The sequence below is a fragment of the Euprymna scolopes genome, chromosome 2 (genome assembly GCF_053919585.1).
Source record: "Euprymna scolopes isolate OS-2025 chromosome 2, ASM5391958v1, whole genome shotgun sequence".
In the NCBI taxonomy this organism is placed as follows: domain Eukaryota; kingdom Metazoa; phylum Mollusca; class Cephalopoda; order Sepiida; family Sepiolidae; genus Euprymna; species Euprymna scolopes.
Window position 1 is genome coordinate 138,218,821 of NC_136483.1, and position 22,472 is coordinate 138,241,292.

Genomic DNA, 22,472 nt, shown 5'->3' on the forward strand with positions numbered 1-22,472 from the left:
AGTGTAATGTAAACAAGTTTTTGATGAGCCGTTCTACTTAAGTTAATAAATTTACCGAATTTCCATTACTAACGATTACTATATTGTCCAATTGACTACTGTACACTCTTTAACTGTTATCCTCGAGTGACCTCTTGATGCCTATGTAAAAAAAAAAAAAAAAAAAAAATTCACTGTACAGATCATGATCATTCATTCTTTGCCATTGTTCGAATTCAGTGCTTGATTTCAACACTGGTCATATTGTCAATACTGTGGTCTCAGTTGTAATGGTCACTAAATAGACTCTTTAGTGAGTCGTACGAGGGACATTTCAAAAGTAATACCTCCTTTTTTTTTTTTTTTTTAATTGTTCGAATGGATCCAGGGGGGGGGGGCAAATTGCATTATTATGATGACTGAACTTATGCATTCATGACCTGAAAGTTTCATCTCTCTGTTGCAGATATTAACGATGTGAGATTCTACAAAAAAAAAAAACCCTGTCATAGATGTGCATCAGAAGAAGAGAGAAGTCATTGAATTCTTCCATGAGCATAGAAAAAAAAAAAAATTGAAGCAATCAACATTTACCGACGTCTGTTGGACTTTTACAAAGCTGTTGCAGTTGATGTCAGCACAGTTAGATGTGCTCATCAATTTCAGAATGATGACAGAGATGCGAGTGACAAAGCATGCTCCAGACACCCATGAACAGGCATCACCCCATCGCTGACTAAAATGCATTGAGAATAGTAGTGACTATAGAGAAAAATAAATTTTGGATCACAAAAGGTTATTCATTTTAAAGATACCACTCCCATCTTTGTAGCATTTCAATGTTTTTGTTTTTATTTTACTTAAAAATTATGACCCATTACTTCTGAAAGACCCTCATATTATTATTATACACATTTTTATTGTATAAATAATATAAATAGTTAGTTGTGGGAATAGTTTTGATAATTAACCTTTTGATCAGTTTGTGCTGACCTTATTTACTGAAACTCAAAGAAATGAGAATGGAATCAAGGGAGAAATAATGTTCTCTTCCTCATGCTAATTACTCATAACAAAGAGGCATCACCATAATTTTTTTTACATTTTTTTTTATACATGGGGATCACCACTTATCAAGGCCCGAAGGTCACTCAGGGATAAGGGTTATTGCGTGTACAGTAATCAATGAGATAGTATTGTAGTAATCATTAGTATTGGGGGTTTTGATAGAGTGTCTTACTTAAGGGGGCGGTTTGTCACGAGTTTGTTTATGTTGGACTTGAAGAAGAAGAATTATGGCTCAGCCACCATTTTGAATTTTTCCATTTATGTCTACACTTCTATTGAAACGTATTCTTTCTCATTGTGTTTTTAATGTTGTCTATTTTTTGCTTTGTAGTTTTCATACAGCATAATCACGTTGACATACAGGTTCCCATCATATCATTGAAATTAAGCAATGTTAAACCTGGTCAGTACTAAAATGGGTGAGCATTTGGGACTTCCAGGTACTGTATGTGCTCTCTGCTTATCCCAGCATTGTTTCCAGTCATCCTGGAGTTCTCCTTGCCACTGGACTCAAGCAGTGCAGATTCAGGAGAGGTGTGGTTTGGGATTGCGCAACCCTTGCCTCTCAATTCCACGTTCAGCAACCCTTACAGGGAGTATTCATTATCTTTCAAAACTGAACAGAGGCTTCCAGTTTTCACAGTGATTATTGAATAAAATTGATATCAGTATGAGGCGTAACCCCCTTTTTATTTTTCATGGTCAATGTTAATACAAAAGGATTTTCCTTCTACACAAAATTTAAATTTTAAAAAAATATTTTGAAAAATAAATTTCATAAATAAATATAAGAATTTTATAATAAAGGCTATTAATAATTCATTATTTGACAATTGATAATTTAAATAATTATAAAATAACGTTTATTTAAACTAATATAATAGACTGTTTTATGATTTAGTTAGTCATCAAGACATATGAATAGAATCCAACATACTAACCAATATTGACAAATGTAGCCTGTCCAATAACAACAGCACTGTCCGGAATGGTAAGGGTTTTGTTCCAAATAAATCCACCTTCCTAAAGTAGAAAAAAATGAGTAGAATTAGTTACAAAGATTAACAATATTAAGCGATTATAAAACAAGGATAGAAAAGGTGAGGAGGGGTTTTTGAAACAAAATTTATGTGTGCTTATGTTATCTATGGCTAGCAAAAATTTACCAACCCTCCAGGCAGCAATTATTTCCATTATCTGGACTTCTGTTTTGAGTGTTATTCGCTTTACAGAAAATCAAAGAAACAATTTGGATTTCACATTTCAGTAATTTGGAGAAAAATAACACAAAGATGATTGTCATGGTGTTATTTGATATATTTCACATAAAACATGTTATTCTATATGGTATTTTTGATAATTAAAGTCAATGATTTTGAATACGTATAAAAATGAAAATGAATTCCCATTAAAAACCGGTTTATATAACGAAATGAACAAACGAAAAACTGGAGCATCAATTGTTCAAATAAAACGAATACATATTCCGAGTAATTTGATATGGTTACTTTGTGCTTTTTACCTTTATTATTAAAGACAAAAAATAAAAATTACTAACATTTTCCATAAAAAAATTGTCTTTTCTCTCGTTTTATTTTTTTTCCATGTGTTTTGTCATATCCCAGTTCTTTCCGTTATCAGTCCAGAAATTCTCATGAAAGTGGCTTTATCACAGTAACATAGATGCACAAATACCAAAAAGTTTTTCAAAAATATGTATTTATTTTAGGGGGCTAATTTAAAAAATTGATGGGAAGTGGGGGGACTTTTTCATGGCAAATGTAAAGGTCATCACGACCATGAAATGTATATTTATTAAATAAAAATGTAGTTTTTAAAGATATATATCTATTTAATGGTTAAAAGAAAACTTTGTAAATTATTTTATTTACCTACAAATTAAGTAAAAGTGTGATTGGACATTTGCCAATCATTATATTTAGAATATTTCCAAATATTTGGACTCAAGGTGTCTTTGTAGAGGTGGGACACAGAAAAATATTTTTATTATCATGTAGTTTATTAAATATTTTGGGTTTGTATTACTGTACACATAGATTCGAAAAAGTTGTCAAAAAACAAATATATAACAAATAAATGTTATCAAAGGCAAGATAAGTTACTCTACTACCAAACTGGATATATTTTTTGTGTTTTTATTCAATGTTACATATTTATTCAGCTCGAAAAACATGCAGTTTTTACTGATGTATTGAAAAATTCAAAATGGCGCCCGACTCTTTAACACAGTAACTTTGGGAAAAGGTGTTATAAATAATAAACTAGACAAAATACTATTTAAAAAACACTGAATATATGCCAACCTATCTCATGATAACATATATTGAGCGAATTTCTAACAGTATTTTGTCTAGTTTATTATTTCTAACACCTTTTCCCGAACTTACCGTATTAAAGAGAGAGTCGGGCGCCATTTTGAATTTTCCATTACATCGGTAAACACTGCATGTTTTTCGAACTGAATAAACATGTTACATTGAATAAAAACACAAAAAATATATCCAGTTTGGTAGAAAAGTAACTTATCTTGACTTTGATAACATTTATTTTTTATATATTTGTTTTTTGACAACTTTTTCGAATCTACGTGTATAGTAATACAAACCCAATATTTTTATTATAATTTAATTAAAATATTTTTATTATCATTATGTGGTTTATTCCAAAGATTAATTTTTGGCATTTATAATTTAAATGCAATTTTGGGCATGTGGCCCACAGCTCACACATATACAATGTTATCTGGAGGTTTGATTTTCACAAACTTAATGCATTAAATTAAGCTATATTTTGGCAATAATGCATCAAATGTGGTCTTCTAAGTATTCTATTGTGTATGGTTTATCAGTGTAGACATGGGACTTTACATATCCTCAAAAATATAATCTAATGGGGTTAAAAATGAACGAACAAGGTGGCCAGTTGACAGGTCCATTTCATGAAATGTTTCTCTCAGTAAATTGATCGTATCGCATGCTGTGTGGGATGTGGCTCTAAATGCTGAACTGACATGATGAATTGAAAATCAAACTGAACTCAAAATAACTAATATTTACCAAATCTGCAATTGAAGAAAATAGAGTTGTCAATTTAAAGTTTACTGCCTCAGTTATATATATATATATATATATATATATATATTTGAATATAATCTGGTGAGTTTTGGTATAAATTTAGTTTGGATAAATAGAAAAAGAAAAATTTGTCACATTTATTGATTTAGATTATACCACTAGTGTACACTCTTTGTCAAAAGATTTATAATCAGTGTAGCAAAGATTTTTTTCCCCACTCTTCCTTTCTGTGTGTCTGGGTTAGAGTTTAAACATGTATTAGCATGATCTGTGGAAATTCCACGATTAAGAAAAAGACAACCTTCAGAACGTACCTCCCAAAACCACTGTTCTATTTGTGTCTTCCCATCTTTCACGGACATTACAGACAGATCTGAAAAGAGAATAATTCACAAAGAATGAATAAAGAACTAAGCACATTTTTTTTACTATTGTGCAATTTGTCAAAAAAAAATTTTTCTAGATTATTTGCCGATATATTTTCTGTGATATTTATTTGTTGAAATATGTTTTCTAAATTATTTGCCATGATACAGGGTAACCCCCCCCAAAAAAAAACAAAAAAAAACAAAAGCAAAATGGAGGCCATCTAGAACATATGCTGTAGAACGGAGAAAAAAAGGGCAAAGACCCTTGTATCTTGATGTGATGTTTTGAATATGATAAACTAGTTATGACCAAAGTATTTCATTTGGACAAAACACTAAGAAACGGGGCCTAATTAGATGAGGGGCCCAGTTTTTTTTTGGGGGGGGGGGTTATTTGCTGAATTATGGATAAGTTCAAAAACATCTTTGCAAAACAATAAAGAGGTTTCTGGTTTTTTTATCCAGATGAGATTAAATTATCGAAAAATGGTTTTAAAATAAATCAAAAATTTGGCAATGTACCCTACCTACCTGAAAAAATGTAATTACTAATTGTTTTTATTATTCACAAAACTATCAATCAAGTATATTTTCAACTAACATAAAAAAAAGATTTTTTTAAAACTTACATGTTTATTGTTTGCAGGGGGGGGGTCTGTTTTTAATATTCATTTGATAATGAATATGGAACATCCTACACCATTTTCATTTTCTCTCTTTGTCATTAGAAGGGGAAAGATGTCGGGGAGGGGGTATGTTTTCTTGGCATTCCAAGGGTTAAAAATTACGCTCATTCTCCTCTTTGATAAGCCATGAAAGAAAATGAAAATAGCCAAAGGGGATCCTAGTGGTACAAAATACTCTGTTATTTAAAAAAAAAGTAAAATAAAAAAGTGAATGTCTTTTTTTTCTGTAATTTTTGTTGAGAAAATGTTGAGAGGGTCCAGAAACGCTAAGGATTGATGCACAAATTCTTTTGTGGCTTCCTCTGAAGTTGTATGTATGTTTTGAATGAGCAAATTCATGCAGCAGCAATAGATGCAGGTATAAAAATATTAAAACCAGAAATTTTCACGTTAGAGATTAGATTAAGAAAATGGAATTTTTTACTAGAGATGGCGTTAGAAATCAAGTCATGTATAGGAAGTTATTATATGGGAGTAAGCGACGTGGCAAAGAAGCGAAATCGATTCTGTCTCTTGGGTGTTCAACATCAAAGCAAATAGATCTCAGTTTCAAGACACTTTCCCCAGCTCTATGGGGATTAGCTAAGATGATACAGTCATCTAGATTGGCCTGCTGTAAAAACAAATCATTCAGAAAATAATATGCAGCCTAAAGCGAATAACATAGTTGTTATTGTTTTTCTTTGTTGTTGCTTTGATTATTTATAGCTTTAAGGAAAAGTGATGACAACATCTGATAACAACAAAGGAAGAGAAGGAGAGAAAAGCTTTTGTTATATCTCCACTACAACCATCACTGCCAGTACTACACAGAGATGTTACTACCCATTGAGCCAACTATTTAAAATGTATTAATAAGAAACAAGTTATTTTCTGCCAATGAATTATTAGTTGAGATTGAAAGGAAAAGGGATTCTCAATTTAACTTTACAAACAGCTTATTACAATCATAGAAAACATTTTTCTGAATATAAATAATCTATATATATAAAAGGCAAAATGGCCACGCGCGTTTTTGTATGTCCAGCAAAGGCTTTTTTCGTGGGGGTCTCCTGAGGGGGGGGGGGGCTATATTTTAGAACTTTTTATATACTCTCTAGATTGTAATATCTATGATTTGTGAACAGCCATCATCTCTACATTTATTTTGAGCAAGTTTTAAAAAAAAAAAAAAAAACCTGGTTTCCAGTGTTTGTTAATCTTTTTTGTATGAATAACGCGAAACTGAATCGAATCAAATCACCTCGCTGGTCTTCGTGGCCGGCACGTCTTGAAGGCTTTGATCAATGAGAGGAATACCCTTCATATCAGATAATTGCTATTCATTTGAGAGCCCCCCCCCCACCCTTTTTCGGGGGAGATTGGTTTCCCAACATCGTGGGAAAACAAATAAATGAAACGGCGAAAAGCTGAGCTGGCCTTCAGCCAACCTTCATTTCTGCACATGCATATTCACTTAGCAAGTCAACTTTTTGATTGACATCGCTAAATTTGAATGCTTTTCACTTTCTTTGGTTTCGTAGTGTAACAGTAAGATGTCACGTTTTCTTTCACTTTTTTTTCCCGCCTTCGGGTTCGAGCCTCCCTCCCTACTAACACTTCACTTGTGTTTTTTCTTTCTTTTACACCTCCAAACATCTGGGCAACACCAGGTACCCCTGCTAGTTATAAATAATTGGATAAAGGCAAACTAATGTTGTGACGTTACATTTCTGAAGTGTGTATAATCCCATTAACACACACAGTCATCCTCCATCATTTTTTTCTCACACAAGGAGACAAAGTTTTGTTTTTTCTCCATTGGAGATTTTATTGGCTTAAACAAAGTGACAAATTACCGAGGTCAGAGAGGGCTATACTTTTAAGAGGTACGTTACTGTGTTATAGAGACAGAGATACAGAGACTGCTTGAGCCATCTTGATATGCTAGTTCACATTGTATGCCATTCCCACCAAAATGGGAATTTCATGGCAGGAGCAGATTTTACATAACTTGCCCCACTTGAGTGTCTGACCGGAAACTGACAGAAACTACTTTCACTAGCAATACACATAAAAAAATTGAAATAGCTTAAAATATTTCAATATTGATATCTATGGAAAGAGCTTGATGAGTTAAGAAAGAATCTTTTTAAATTTTTTAAATCCAATTAAAATTAAGGAATTTATGACTATTTTTGTGCCTCACACATTTGGATATTTTTCCCTCTTTAAGACCATATGCGTTTTGTCACATTTTTTACGCTACTTTTTCAGTAAAAATGCTATATCTTTGTTAAAACACAAAATTAAGCAATGAAATTTACTATATTAGTGTATTTTTGTGTTAGGAATTAGAATATGGTACTGAAAATCTGCAAAAATTAATGGTTTCCAAATAATCTGCAGTAAATGCACATAAATATGCTGCAATTCCTTAAAAATGCCATATATCCATTAAAAGAAAAGAAATTAAAGAATTCAAAGCTGAATTCTAATGTACAAATAATTGAAATTGAAATCTAGGACTGTTTAAAAATGAATATATTGCAATATCTCTTTGGTATTATTGTAGATTAATACCTTTCGTTAACACCCCACCCTATCTGGCCACCTCCTCAAAATATGCGATTTTAGCTTTGTAGTCAATTATGTGTGAATACTTTAAAAAACTTTAATGAAAGATAAACAAGTATTATTTTAGAATTTAATGTAAAATGATTCCCCATTTTGAACCATTCTAGCGTTTTAGGGCAGTTAACCATTTTTTTTTTTCTATCGGAGATAAATCCTGTGCGCTTTTCTTTTATTTATTTTTTTTTCCTAAAGACGATTATGTGTGGTTTTAAGAGGGTCTTTGTGCAATTATGAGAGGATGAGGAGGTTGCCACTCTGACTTTGGGTTAATGATAGAGCTAAGGAAAATTATGTGTGAACACCCTGAAGACTTGATAGAAACAAAACAAAAACAATTTTAGAATTTAGAGTGGAGGTTAGTTTCACATAAATTTAATGTAAAATAATTCACCATTTCAAGACCATTCTAGCATTTTAGGACAGTTGACTAATTTATTTTTTTATGGGTGATAAATGGTGCACTTTTCTTTAAGGAAGCATTTTTTTCTTTTTTTTTTTTAGACACTTATATGTAGCTTATCAAGGAACTTTGTTTGGTGAGGAGCTTGCCACTTAGCGTTATTGTTAAGGCTAAAGAAGGTTTTAAGAGGAGGAGGCTTGCCACTCGTACCTAGGATTAGAGGTAGGATTAAGGTAGTTTTTTATCATTTTTTTAAGGCGTTTGACCTCCATATTTACGATTAGTGGGTCATAATTATTGACTTTTGAAAATGTTATGCCTTAGATTTTGGACATCAAATTACTTTTAAATATGAAATTTATTTTTGTTTGTTTGTCGTAATTCTTAAGGGGTGTGAAACTTAAAAATTACAACAAATAGAAAAAAATAAATTTCATTTAAAACAAGTAACATCACTAACAGAAAACGTGACGTTTGGAAAACTTATTAAGTATTTTTGCCCACTTATTTAAATATCAAAAAACATTTTTTGCTAAAGCTAACAAAACGTTCACAAATTTTTGATAAATTTGGTTTTTATTTTCAATTACATTTCTTGTCCGAGCGACACATTATTTCGTTAAACTTTCCAGTTTAAGACATTTTTTTTATTTCTCTAGCTGGACTTTGGGTCAAGCTCACAGTGTAGTATTCTGATGCAACACTTCGCCTTCTCAGTGAAGGAGAAATCCTTCATGACTGAGACAATTTTTATGTTTGTTTCTCTCCAGATTGACCCTTTTTGGAAGACTGGATTTTCCTCACATTAACTGACCTTGTGTCTAACTGTCCTTATGGGGAGGCACGTAAATAGGAACTTAACTAGAAACTGAGCACCTCCTACAAATATTTAAATATTGATTTTGTATTTATTTATATATATATATATATGATATATAATTGGGTACATTAGTGTCCATTCGATTATAATTCGCTGAAAAAAAAAAAAAAAAAAAAAAAAAATTATATATATCTATATATATTAGGAATGGGGGTGGTACTGCTCGCACATGTGAAGCAAAAATATCATATTTCACAGTTTTGTTTTTTTTTGTTTTGTTTTTTTAAAAAACAAAACACTTTAATTCACTGTTAAAAACGAATGTAATGGATAAAAGTGCACACGTTACATATTTGTTTTTCAACTAAATTTTTAAAATTTGACCAAAAATGATGCCGGATTGCTTTAAAATTATATATTCTGATAACCAAATAGCTCTAGTTAAAGCTAATTATGTTCTGATAATATGAGCTCCAACTAAATATGCAAGAACATTTTTTTTTATATTCATATTTTCACTTTTTTTTATTTTTAATTCATTCTGGAATAATAAAAAAAAAAAAAAAAAAAAAAAAAAAGTTTGTTTACAGTAAAGTAATTAATATCAGTGATAGTAGCTGCTATTGCTTCTACAGATCGTTTTTAGATACTTTTTAAAAATAGAACAATTTTTTTCCATTATCATGATTTTAAATTGCTCGATACCACAAGATAAAGCCGGTTACATTTTTATTTTTAACGGATAAATGTAGTAAAAAGATTAATTTATTTAACTGTGGGTGTCCGAAGAAATTTTTTTTCAAAATTTTACAAACTCGTCATGTTGAAGTTACTTTTTTTTAACACAACAAAAAAATGAGCTGCCAAAAGAATTTCGGACAACTGAATCTATTAAAAGTGATATCTCTTCTAGTTAATTTCCAAATTTCATGACGAAATTCTTAAGAGAATCGCAGTACGACCATTTACAGATATGGAGGGGGTCATTACAAAATCTTACCGAAAACGCTGCTTTATGATATTAACATTTTCAGCACTTTATTTGCTTAAAACTCTTAAAATATATAATGTACATAATTATTTATTAATTTATTTGAAAGTATATTCATTTTCAAACAAAACAGTGGTATTTTGAGGACTTAAGATGCTTTAGTTTTTAAAATATGACGATTTTAGCAGAACCCCCTTGAAATCCGTAATCATCCAAAGGGTTTTATCGTCCGTGTGTATTGCTACTTTCACTGGAAACTCTTATCTGGTGAGATTATCCTTCATTGCCCTGATCCGCCAATCATTCTCCTCACCCTTCATTATGTAACACCAACACATCCTTGCCAAGTAAGAGATTAAACAATGTACATACTTCAAAATTATTTTTATAATAAGCTAAAAGTTTGGTGTTTAATAAAAAAAAATCTGTATGATGCACATATCTGTGACAAAACAAAAATATCATATTCCAAATATCATGCAAATTGATCAAATACTTTTATTTTTAAGAAAATTTTAAAGCGATTAATGGGAATTTGTAGGCATTACAACATAGATCTAGTATGAATTATTGTTGACTTATCTCCCTTTGTTTGACACCTTTTCAAAATAGCGCTTTTCAGATACTCAGAAAATTTGATTTTCTTATTCAAAAATAAAAATACTCGATTAATTTACATGGTTTTTTGGAATCATTACAGATATGTACATCACAGATTTTTCTCTAGTTTTGTTTTAATATACGGGGAATTCTGAAGAAGAACCAAAAAGAAAAAAAAATCAGACAATAAACAAAAAAAAAAAAAGAAAAGAAAATTAAGAAATTAAAAAAAAAATAAATAAATAAAAAAAAATTTAATTCACACATACCAGCAGAAAAATCACTGTTGAGATCAACAAAGGCACTGGACTGGGGTTTTCTTAGCGGAGATAGAACAGATTCTTCACCCTTTATTATTTGAGTGGTAAAGTTTTTATCTTTGCTAGAACAAAAAAAAAATAAAATAAAAAAAAAGAATTAAAGATGGCTTTCTTGTGTAGTTTTATGGCATTATTAACACCTTTAACCTGTTTTACCCAGATGGATTATTTCTGGAAAAATGTTTTGATCAATGTCAAGATTCTATCCAACTCAAAAAAAAACAACTTTACAATGACAACTTTTATAGGTTTTGGGAGGTGCTGAAGCATTTAAAAGTGGCGCAGAAAAATAGTTTTCACTATATGAAGAAATTACTTTTTCAAAAAGTAGCAATCATTTTTCTATATAAATTAACCATAAAATGAGCACCCACTTTCTAGCCACTAGCTGATAATTAGGATCTTAGGACGTGGTTTGGAAGATCAGTGATGTACCTATTTACTATGCCTCCCCACAGGACAGAGTTAGACACCAGGGTCGTTTTTTAACGTGGAGAAAAGGTACAAAAATAAAAATTGTCTCAGTCGTGAAGGATTTCTCCCCCACCGAAAGAGAACAAGAAATGGAAGTGCAGCATCTGAAGAACAGATACTACACTTTGATCTTGACAGTGATGTAGATCAGGAAGAGCTGAGCCCAGGATGGACCCGTGAGGGACTCCAGCATTAATACTGTGAGCTTCTGATTTCTGCCCATTAACCACTACACTTATGAACCTATCACAGAGAAATGATTTAATAATTGAAAAGACATTTCCAGCTATACCATAGCTGGAGATCTTGTGAAGTAGACCTTTATGCCATACCCTATCAAAGGCCTTTGATATGTCAAGAGCAACTGCCCTAGAAAGGAAGACTCTATTCAGAGATCCGCTAATACTAGGAGATATAACTGTTAGCATATCTGCTGTAGATCTAGCAGAATGGAAATCATATTGCATGTCGCTAAGAAGGGTATTTTTGAAGAGATGATTGACTACTTTATCTAACAGATTTCAACAACTTACTCATAACGTACAGGAAACTTATTGGTCTGTACTCAGAGGAAGATGACTAGTCACCTAAATTCTTAAATATAGGGCATACTGATGAGGTTTTCCAGAGTGTTGCGAAACCATTCTTCTTAAGACAACGTTTAAACAGCTTTGTAAGTATGGGAGCTACTTCTGGTTGAATCTTTTTCAGCACTTGGAATGCCATCAGGGCCAGTTGCTTTACTGGAATCAAGGTGTTTGATTAGCTTGGCAACATTATGCACAGATATTTGTATGTCACATAGTATGTTTTCTGATACATAAGGAAATATGGGGGGGTTGACAGCAATTAAGTGAAATAAAATATACGTCTTAAGATAAAAGAGAAATGGTCTACTTGATGATGGTTTCCAGTTTTGAAATGAGAAATTAACAAGCAGTGATCATTAAAAAACAGGCCCTCATCATTTCTGACCACTTAGACTTTGGCAAAATTGAACTGAACTAATATATTTAAAAATATTGTCCAAATAAACTATTTAAAAAATATATTCAGACCAAAAAAAAAAAAAAACATTTCAATTATGAAAACGTTTGATTTGAAAAATAAATAAAAACATTTCTTTAATTTCTATTTAAAATTAAAAAAATGTTTAAATTAAAAAATAAAAATTTCCAATTATATAAACCAATTTTATGATATTTATTTGTTAATTAAAAAAAATGTGAAAACAAATTAATTACACCCCCTCCCTCGCATTTCCCTCTAAAAAAAAAAATCCAACTTAAAGATAATGGGTAACAGTTTTTTTTTTGTTTTTTTTTTAATAAATATCGATTGTCAATTTCTTATTTCCAAGTAGACTGCTTCATTTTTTCCTTATCTTAAAGTTTACTTCATGAATGAACACATATCACAAGCTGCATGACACAGCAGTAACTCTACACCATGGAGAAGAAACAACAAAGGAGTCAACAATTCAATCATATTTTTGTGGTAGCAAAACTAATGAGAGAGGTACGCTTTGTTAATAACAAAAACTAAATGATTATAAACAACATTAACGAGAAGAACATAAAATGTTTTTACCTGCCGATCCAGAATTTTCTTTTTTTGTCGACACCTTCACCAAATAGATCAGCTATCATGTCAGCATTGGCGCTGTCAGAAAGAGTGTAAATAAAAGCATGAGATTATAATGTAAAATTTAGTATCTGTGGTTTCATGCCTCCATCAAATAAATCACGGCATGAAACAAATTTCATTATCAATATTTATATTCAGGATAATATTAAAGACTTAAAGATGTACAAAGAAAAATGGCTAAACTAATTGAAGATTACAATTATAAAAATATGTTAGAATCCTTAGGTTTGGCTGCGTTACTAAATATGAAATATTGGAATAGAATAGTAAAAGCAGAAAGTGTGTAAAGAAAAAGTGACGGGTGATGGCTTAAAATGTTTCTTTTTTTATTTCAACTAAGAGTCACCTCTTATCAAGGCCAAAAACCACTTAAGGATAGGTATAATGTGATAGATTGTGAGTTTAATGATGAATAATATGATGAGAGGATTGAAAATGATCAATAGAAGGAAAACAATTTGATTTACTTATGAAGTACAATTTATGACCAATATTTGCTGACATTTGATTTAAAAACAGCTAGGTTGTAATCTGTAAAGAAGCAATCCCATGGTAATGTGTTCCACAAAGGTAGGAAATTTTTAGAAAGAAACTGTTTGTGAAAATTCCACCTCATGCTAGACATACAGAGAAATAAAGACAAGTTCTTTGCAGTTGTGATACTAAGACAAGTTCTTGCTGTGAAAATTTAACAAGAAGGAACCAGCTATTGGAGCTCAGTCGAGCATCTTCTATAAAGATAATGATAGAGTAGAGGAAGACCAAAAACATCTCAGCTGTAAGAAAACAGTTGTAGATGAGAAATCATTTCCCAATAGATTGTAAAGTCGATTTTATACTCTGTTGAGGCAAGAAAGAGTGCTTCGAGTGGAAATACTCCATATTTATAAACAGTACTCCATCTCAGGAGATATTTAACTCTTATATAGGTATACTATACCGTACCAAAGGAGCACTTACCTTAGACAGGTTAAACTGGCTTTCTCTAAAGGAGGAAGTTTCGTGGGAATATCAAATTCCCAGTCACTTGTATACAAGTAGAGGCATGAACCATAACTGACTGTTTGGTTTTTGTATTATTATCTTGATTATTCAGACTACTGTTATCTTGAGTGTTATTTTCACTCTGACTTTCTTAGGGTGTTTCTTGTCGTACTCAGAAATATTTAATAGGTTTAAGGCTCCCGAAATGCATACTAGAATTGTTCACAAGGATAAAGTACTATGTAAAATTCTGTTGTAAGTGACACTCTTCTGGAGGTTGAAGGTTATATCCTCAGTGCAGACAACAATATGAATACAATTGAAATTTTCTTAAGACTTCTACCCGGTCATAGCTGACAAAATGAGAGCAGTCTACCCCCATGGATTAAATAAAGGGTTCCATTCAAACTTTTGTGCTGATTCCAAAGTTTGACAAGATGTTACATAGGTTCTTCATTTAGGGGCAACCAAATTGAACTTTTGTTACATATTGTTCTTCATCTGTGTTCTCACTAGAGTTATCATTGTGGGGCACCATTTACGTTTGGGTGTATTACATAAAAAAAGGATTCCGTGTGATTGTCTCTAATATAAATGGTTGGGTGTTTGATTATCATAAAGGGAATCGTGTGTGTGACATGTATTTTCAGAACCTACCTCTGCTCCTTCGATGTTGGGCCATCTGGGAATTTCTCATCCTGGAGGGAGACTTGATACCTGTTTGACGAAGATTTATCACTCCAAGATGATGAATGTGTTTTATAGTTTTTTATTTCACTTTCCCCAGAGGTCCTGCAGGAGGTGGAAGTGAAATCGCCTTGTGTGGGTTCTTCTTCACACACGTCAGCGTTCGTCTCCCCCCTCCCCAGTGAAGGGGGGGGGGAGACAACAGAAAAAACCGTCAGTCTTCTTCAAAACCCAAATCAAATCTCCCCGATCTGCTGATCACGTCATTCATACGTAATCTGATCAGCTGACCGGTTCTGGTAAACGTGTCTACCTCCACGTTTACTCACCTCTCTCTCTCTCTCTCTCTCTCTGTAATAAAGAGATATCTTAGGAAGGTCGGAGGTTACATCAGACAAAATGAGAACAGTAGTCCAAATAATCAAAAAAAATACAAATTATCAATCCTCATCTCCAAAAATTCAGATACTGTTTGGCTTTTGTTGGGATTTTTTTTAGTGGTTATAAAACTATAACTATCACTACTAACCAAGCAAATATTGTAAGCAACACATTTTTTTCTGAAATTGAAATGCAAAGCAATTTCAGACATGAAAAATAGTTATAGCCATCTCAATCGGCCTTTGCATATATATAATGTGATTTATAAATATGGAACACATTTTTTAGTATCTCACTTAGCATTGGAATTTGGAGGGTAAGAAAGATTTAAGAAATTAAAACTACCAATGAATTACTTTTTTTTTCTAAATCGCTCCAGACAAGGCATGAAGCTACTTGATGTAAGGAGCTAATAGAACAAAAGATTATTATTGTAAAGGCAGAAGACGCCTATTCGTCTTAATACTGAAAAGACCAAGGCTATATATAGGAGGAAAACAGTCAGAAAGATGAAATTTCAAGAAAAACTGTTGGAATAGGGAGCTGAATTACAATGAGGTATCAAAACAGCAAACTGATTGAAACCACTAGACCAACGAGGTGAAACAAAGAAAGCAAGGACAAGATCAGACAAATCTGAAGAATGTATAATCGTATATATATATATATATATATATATATATATATATATACTATTATTATTTTATTTTTTAATTAAAAGGTAATTTTAAGTAAATATTCAAATTTTGTAAATAAAGAAAATATTTTTTTTTTAATTTCATAAAATCGATTTTTACAATAGATTAAAATTTTTTTCCAAAAATTATTAGTTAAAAAAAAAAGCAAAAACTTACTCCATAACAAGTGGTTGGTCTAATAATTGTTCAGACAGCAATGTTGGATTATCTGAAAAAAAAAAATAAATAAATAAATAATATATATATATATATATATATATATATTTTGGATGTGTTTATAGAATGATTGAAGACTTATTAATATTCATTTATAGGTCTTAACCAAGTTGGCTCGGTTATAACAAACATAATAATAATATAATTCAATTACTGACTCATCTTTATAATATTCTGTTTGTTCCTTACTTAGACCATACATTATGCTGTGACAAAGGTCAAATACAATTTTTGAAGGCTAAGCTGCTTCAAAAAAGCCAAATTTGCGAAATTTAGCTTTAAAAAAAGACTAATCTGGCAACCCGAAAATATGAGAGTGACCTCTCTTTGGTGTAGCCTCCTTTTCGAATATGCTTATAATAATATATGATCATTGTTGTAATGGTGTAAGAACTTGTAGTACAATTTTGACATGTAATGGTTCTTCAACCAAGAAAGAGGTCAGCGAAACATTACGTAAACAAGCCGAGCATGAAGAGTCCTTGTCCACGAGTGAATAAATCTGAAAAGAGAATTTCGAGAGTGACCAACATATAGAAGACGACTGCAATATCAAGGAAGGTGAATGCTGTGAAGGTGAAAATACCTTGTGCAATGCATATTACGTAAAGAGACTTTGTTTTTCATGGTGTGCATTGCCATGATATGCTGAAGGCTGCAAGAAGCATTTATGTTCTGGTTGTGATGAATCGGCAAAATAAAACAAAAACTTGCTACGTGCAGGTAGAATCCTTGGCCCAAATGCTGCAAGTTTGTCATTGAAGGAAATGATGGCTTTGACATTGGGCATGTTGATCATGATGAAGCTGTATGTTGGGAGCGTTGATTGCAGTGAGCCAAGTTATGTCTATGACTGGCATGAAAAATTGGTATTGACAGGTTCTTAATAAAATTAGGGGAAGAGGGGGGAGGCAACCAGAGTCATCCGGAAAAATCCATTCTGGCAAAAATTTACTTTCATCATAACTAATGTTTGTATAAAACTTCAAAAAAATTCAAGGCATGGTTATTGAGAAAAGTGTAGACAAATAAACAGACGAATGATTTGGGGGAAATTTTACCCCTATAATACCCCCCCTTCATATGCGGGGATGTAATATTGCCTTAGAAATTGACTATATCTTCCGCCCCGGCATCCCCTTCACCTCTTAATCTTGTAAATAATTGATTAATAAACTTTCAAAATATATTTTTCTTGTTCTCCATTCAATAAGCTCTCCAGTGATTTTTTTTTTTTTTTTTGAAATCAGACAAGAAATAAGAAAGTTATGACAAAATAACTGGGAAAAATCTTGATATCGGTCACAACTTTAAGGAAATCCATTGATTCTATTGTCCAAAATTAGCCTCAAATTTCAGCTTTAGAATTGTTGTAACTTTCTTATTATTTGTCCTACAGAGATGGTTCAAGTATCATTAGAATGGTCTCTGCATACTCCTTCTGCTGAGCTGTTCCATTTTGAGATATGTTAACTTTGAAGTTTTCTTTCACGTACCTAATTCATGTCATGTAAAAATTTGTAAAAAAATGCAAAATTACGAAAAATGGTAGAGTATAAAAATTACAAGTAAAAATAAAATTTATTGAATTATACTTTTATCATATTTGTTAATGTTGAACAGTTTTTAAATTCCAGGGAAGGTAACTGTCGTTTATGATTTGGACAAAATAATTGTAATTTGCCATTTCAAAATAGAAAATGGCGGATTACCAATATGTATTTTTTTTTTTTTGTTGTTTTTTTTTTTTTTTGTAAAAAAATAATTCTAGCAAATCTTATACTTAATTATTTTTGTAAATTTTGCAATTTTAAATAATTTCAATATACTACGCAAGTACATAATGTTTTTACTTAAAATGCACTTTTTGAAATTCCATTATACCTAATAATCACCAATTGTTTAAAAAACTTAAAATAATAAAATTTTGGTGCTTCTTAACATAAAACTTCTTTGTAAATACACTAGATAAAATTCTAATTTTGGGAATAACATGCATGTTATGCTGATTAAAAATGGTAACTAAATTTTACAGAAAACATTTCCATATTCAGGGTTGTATTTTCTGTGATAGAAGCATTGATTAAATTTTAAAATAAAATAGTATGAAAGCCAATTTGAAAGCCAAATTACAATGCAATATTATGAAAATAAGCAAATATTTACTTGCTAAAAATTAATATTTTGGTGCTATACGCATCTTCAGAATTTTATACATTTTCTTCCTTTTTCTTTTTTCCTCTGCTTTTATCACAGAAAACAACCCTGACTTTCATATCACGTTCGCCAAACGTATTCTTCCAGCATTTCAAAATAACACTGCAGACAACACACGGACTCTTTACTAAATGTTTTTTTTATTCCTTCAATTTAACATCATGGCGAGAAAAAAAAAAATACATATTTAAAACTTCAATAGTTGTAAACATATTATTTAAGATATTCAATTCCTCAGAATGATTTGATCGCATATGTTGTAAAATAGGAATTCATTATTTGCACAAAAATGTTGTTGTAAAGATGAGTGATTTTCGCCCGCCACAATATTGGTAATCTATTAATGGAGACTAAAAAAATCCAACTTAGATAATGGCATAAGTATTGTATTAAAATAACATTTTTTCATGACTGAACGCTGACTTCACAATACCTTAAATAGAAAAAGACTTTGAAAGCTTGGTTGGTTTGGTTTATTGTTGTTTTATGGCATATCAACCACTGTGGGTCATTTAATACAAAATCATTTATTGGATTGGGATAGTTTGTTTTTTTTAATATGGTTTGCACAAAATTTTAATAATTATTTTTTAAACTTTTCATTGTTTTTAAGGTTTTATTAATATTGTTTACAGTAATTTGAAGAGTTGTATTTTTTTTTCTTTTAAATATTCGATGATCTGGTTTGGTGCTTCCTTATGAAATAATTCTTTGATTTCATTTGTTGCGTAATATTTGTTTCTGATGTTCCTGTATTTCCGGCATTCCGTTAGTATGTGTTTTATTGCCATTTGCTGGTCACAGAATGTGCATTTTGGTTTTTCTATAGTTTCAATTAAGTATGAGGACGTTAGTTTAGTGTGTCCAATTCTAATTCTGTTTAGAACAATGTTTTCTTTTCATCCTTTTATTACTGTTTTGTTTTCCTTTTTAATTGTAAATTAGTGCTCGTGTAATTCATTTTGGGTGCAAGTATCCCATTTTGCTTGTCATTTCTGTTGTATTCTTTTATTCTTCTACTGAAATCTGTGTATGGAATTTTGATGTTAGTTGTATTCCTGTTGTGACGTAACCCATAAATTGGATTACGTAATTAATTAAAAATTGAAATATTTAATTTCGGGCCAACGAGAAATATATTGTTTTTTGTTATTTTATTATCGAGGCAAATGAACATAGTTTCCAAGAGAGAGAGAAAAAGAGAGTATAAAAGAAAGAGGAAGAGACAGTATAGAAAAAAAGAGAGAGAGAGACCTTATAGGAGAAAGAGAGAGAAGGGAGGTGAGGAATCAGCTAGTGAGATGACCCGTCATTTATTCAGAAACAAGTTGACCGCTTTGTGACCCCTGCCAGCTGCTAAGTGACAAAGTAAAAAAAAAGAGAGAGTAAGAAATGTATAGGGAAAGAAAGATAGACTACATAGAGAGAGAGAGAGAAAAGAAAAGAGACCTTTTTGGTACGGCAGTTATTACTTGGCTGGCGTGCCAAGGCGTGCGCATGTGGAAAATTTTCCACCGCGTCATCCAGCGACAGATGAACGAAAATGTGGATACACCCTCTTCCATCAGCAGCGAAAGAAACGAAGTAATGCCCACAGCGAAAGGAAAGAAATAATGCTTCGGAGAACAAGCTGGCGTTGTCGGAATACAGGATGTTAATTTCATGAACACAGGAGACAGGATACTCCGAGAATAAGTGAAATATTGAATAGACACGATAGGAATACCGCGTGCTATGAACTATTGCCAGAGGCGAATAAAATGAAGGTTAAAGTTTGCTTTGAAAGTTGGAAGAAAAAAAATAAGAGAAAAAAAGCATAAAAAACCAGAAGTTACCTCTCTCTCATATATTTAAGTCAACGAGTTCATATTGCCATTGTTTCGTTTGGAGTGATATATTTTTTCATATTGATGTATTTTTCCCGTTGGCATCTTCGAATAGTATACAAAGATATCCCTCCTCATCTTTATAATTTGGGTTTTTTTTTTTTTACTTAATCTAATTATCTTCTCCCTATCGTAGGTTAATGTTTCATAATAAAATTTAATTTCGAAAATATTATCACTGGTGTTTTGTTTCGTTCCTCGCGTTTTTGTCGTGTTCGTTTCCCGTGTCTTCTTTGTTTTCTTTTTACCCGTGTTATATGTGCGATGGAATACTTAGGTTTTGCTTTCCCATAAATTCCTTTCATACACCTACGTTTATTTATTACGTAAATCCCCACCTTTTGTCGCATATGTTACACTGTTTATAGCTTTTTTGGCTAGTTTACCAACCTTTTTCGTTGCCTGTTAAACCAACATGACTTGGTATAACCCAGGCTAAGATGATCTCTTCCTTTTTCATTCATTTTATTGTATTCGTTTATTATGTCTGTTATGTAGGGGTGTTAGATTTCTTCTCTTAGAGTTAAGATGCTTGACAAAGAATCAGAGTGTATAATGAACTTTTCCCCTTTGTTGTTTTTATTAGTTCAAGTGCCATTTTGATGGCCTGTAATTCCGCTGTGTATATTGATACGTCAATGGGGAGTCCTATTTGGAAATGGTTTCATCCATCTATACATGCTGCACTCCATCCGTGTATATTTATTTGTATTGTAAATACCTTTCCCTAAATTTGCCAAAGTGGCTTCTATTTATTAGGTCGTTTGTGTTATTTTTCTTGCGTTTAGAAAGAGTGAAATCAGTACTTGGGTTTTTTTTAATATCCATGATGGTTTTTTACTTGCTGTGTGTGTGACTATGCTATTAGGGTTTTTATTGGGTTATTATTTCTTTGATACAATGCCCAAAAGAGGGTGTGTGTTTCAGTTTGCTGGTGTAAACGTTTGTATATTGCAGGTTAAAGGTTTCTCATGTGTTGGAGTGTTTGGATTACTTAGTAGTTTAATTGCATATTGTATTGCTAATTTCTGCAATCTTAAATGTAGAGAAAGTTCGCTGTCTTCCATATATAGACTTTCCATGGATGATGTTCAGTATGCTCCAGACTAAGTCTTAATCCTTAGTTTTGTATAGTTGTTAAGTTTTTGAGATAGGATTTACAGGTATATCTTTATGTGATACACCCATAGTCTAATTTTGATCTAATATGTGTCTGATATATTTTTAACATTGTGTCCTGGTCTGCTCCCCAGTCTGATATTATTCTTAGGATTTTTATTTTTTGACATTTTTGCTTCAAGTTATTGATATGTGTGTTAAAGTTAAGTTTGCTGTCTAGTGTGACACCTACAAATTTTTGTATGTTGTACTATTGGGATCGGGTCTCCTTGTATTTGGAGTTGTGAGTCTAGATGATATTTTTGTTTTCTACAGAAATGGATGCAAACAGTTTTGTTTTTGGCTAGCTTGAATCCATTTTTGTCAATCTAGTTTTCTTTTTTGTTTAGACAATCTTTCTTTCTATTGTTGGCATGTTTGGTACAGAATATGCAATTGAAAAGTAGTCTACAAATAGTGATTTTTCAAATCCTGTATCAACTATCTTTATTATTTCATTTATTTTTATTAAGAATAAGGTGATGGATAGTACACTTCCTTGTGCTACTTACTCCTGCTTCTTGTTCATATTCGTCCAAGAGTGTATTTCCCTGTTGTAATATCTGTGAGATAAGAAGTTATGTTTGAACATTGACATATTTTGTTTTATTCCCATATTATATATATCTTCGAAAATACCATATCTCCATGCTGTATCGTATGCCTTTTGGAGGTAAAAAAAATACTGCCACTGCATGGTGTCTACGTACAAAACCATCTTTTAGGTACTTATGGAGAATAAGGACTGTACTATTTTCAGAATTTTCAATGCTGGAAGGTGCTACAAATGCTGAGCCAACAACCAACATAATTTAAGAAATATTTATTTGCTATCATTGGTTTATTATAAAAAAATAAATATTTATTTTGATTTGAACAAAATTAAAAATCATAAAAAATAAAAAAAATCATTTTTGTTAACTATCAGTTATTTTTTTATTCAAAAACTAAATATGAAACTTACCTTACAATGAGTGTTTTTTTTTCTTGATTTGAATTTCAATTTTCTTAAAGTTTTAGAAAAATTGTCTAACAACAAAAAAAGTTTGTTTTTTTTTCAATTAAATTTTTATTGAATTATCTTTGTAATAACATATATTTTTCATTGAAAAAAAAAAAAAAAAAAAAAATGCAGCGTTTGTACGAAAAAAATTAAAATTACAAAACTTTAGCTTGTACCT

The 22,472-nt window shown here is 31.4% G+C and overlaps 1 protein-coding gene across 1 annotated transcript in view; it reads right to left on the bottom strand.

Moving 5' to 3' along the window:
- LOC145296256 (T-cell immunomodulatory protein-like) overlaps window positions 1–22,472 on the bottom strand; it is a 65,658-nt gene that overhangs the window by 36,221 nt on the left and 6,965 nt on the right. The window contains exons 3-7 of the mRNA XM_080142466.1: window positions 15,971–16,022; window positions 13,008–13,079; window positions 10,893–11,005; window positions 4,457–4,515; window positions 1,989–2,070 (exon numbers count right to left, since the gene is read on the bottom strand). Of these exons, the coding sequence (XP_079998592.1) occupies window positions 1,989–2,070; window positions 4,457–4,515; window positions 10,893–11,005; window positions 13,008–13,079; window positions 15,971–16,022 (378 nt within the window). The remainder of the gene's footprint in view (window positions 1–1,988; window positions 2,071–4,456; window positions 4,516–10,892; window positions 11,006–13,007; window positions 13,080–15,970; window positions 16,023–22,472) is intronic.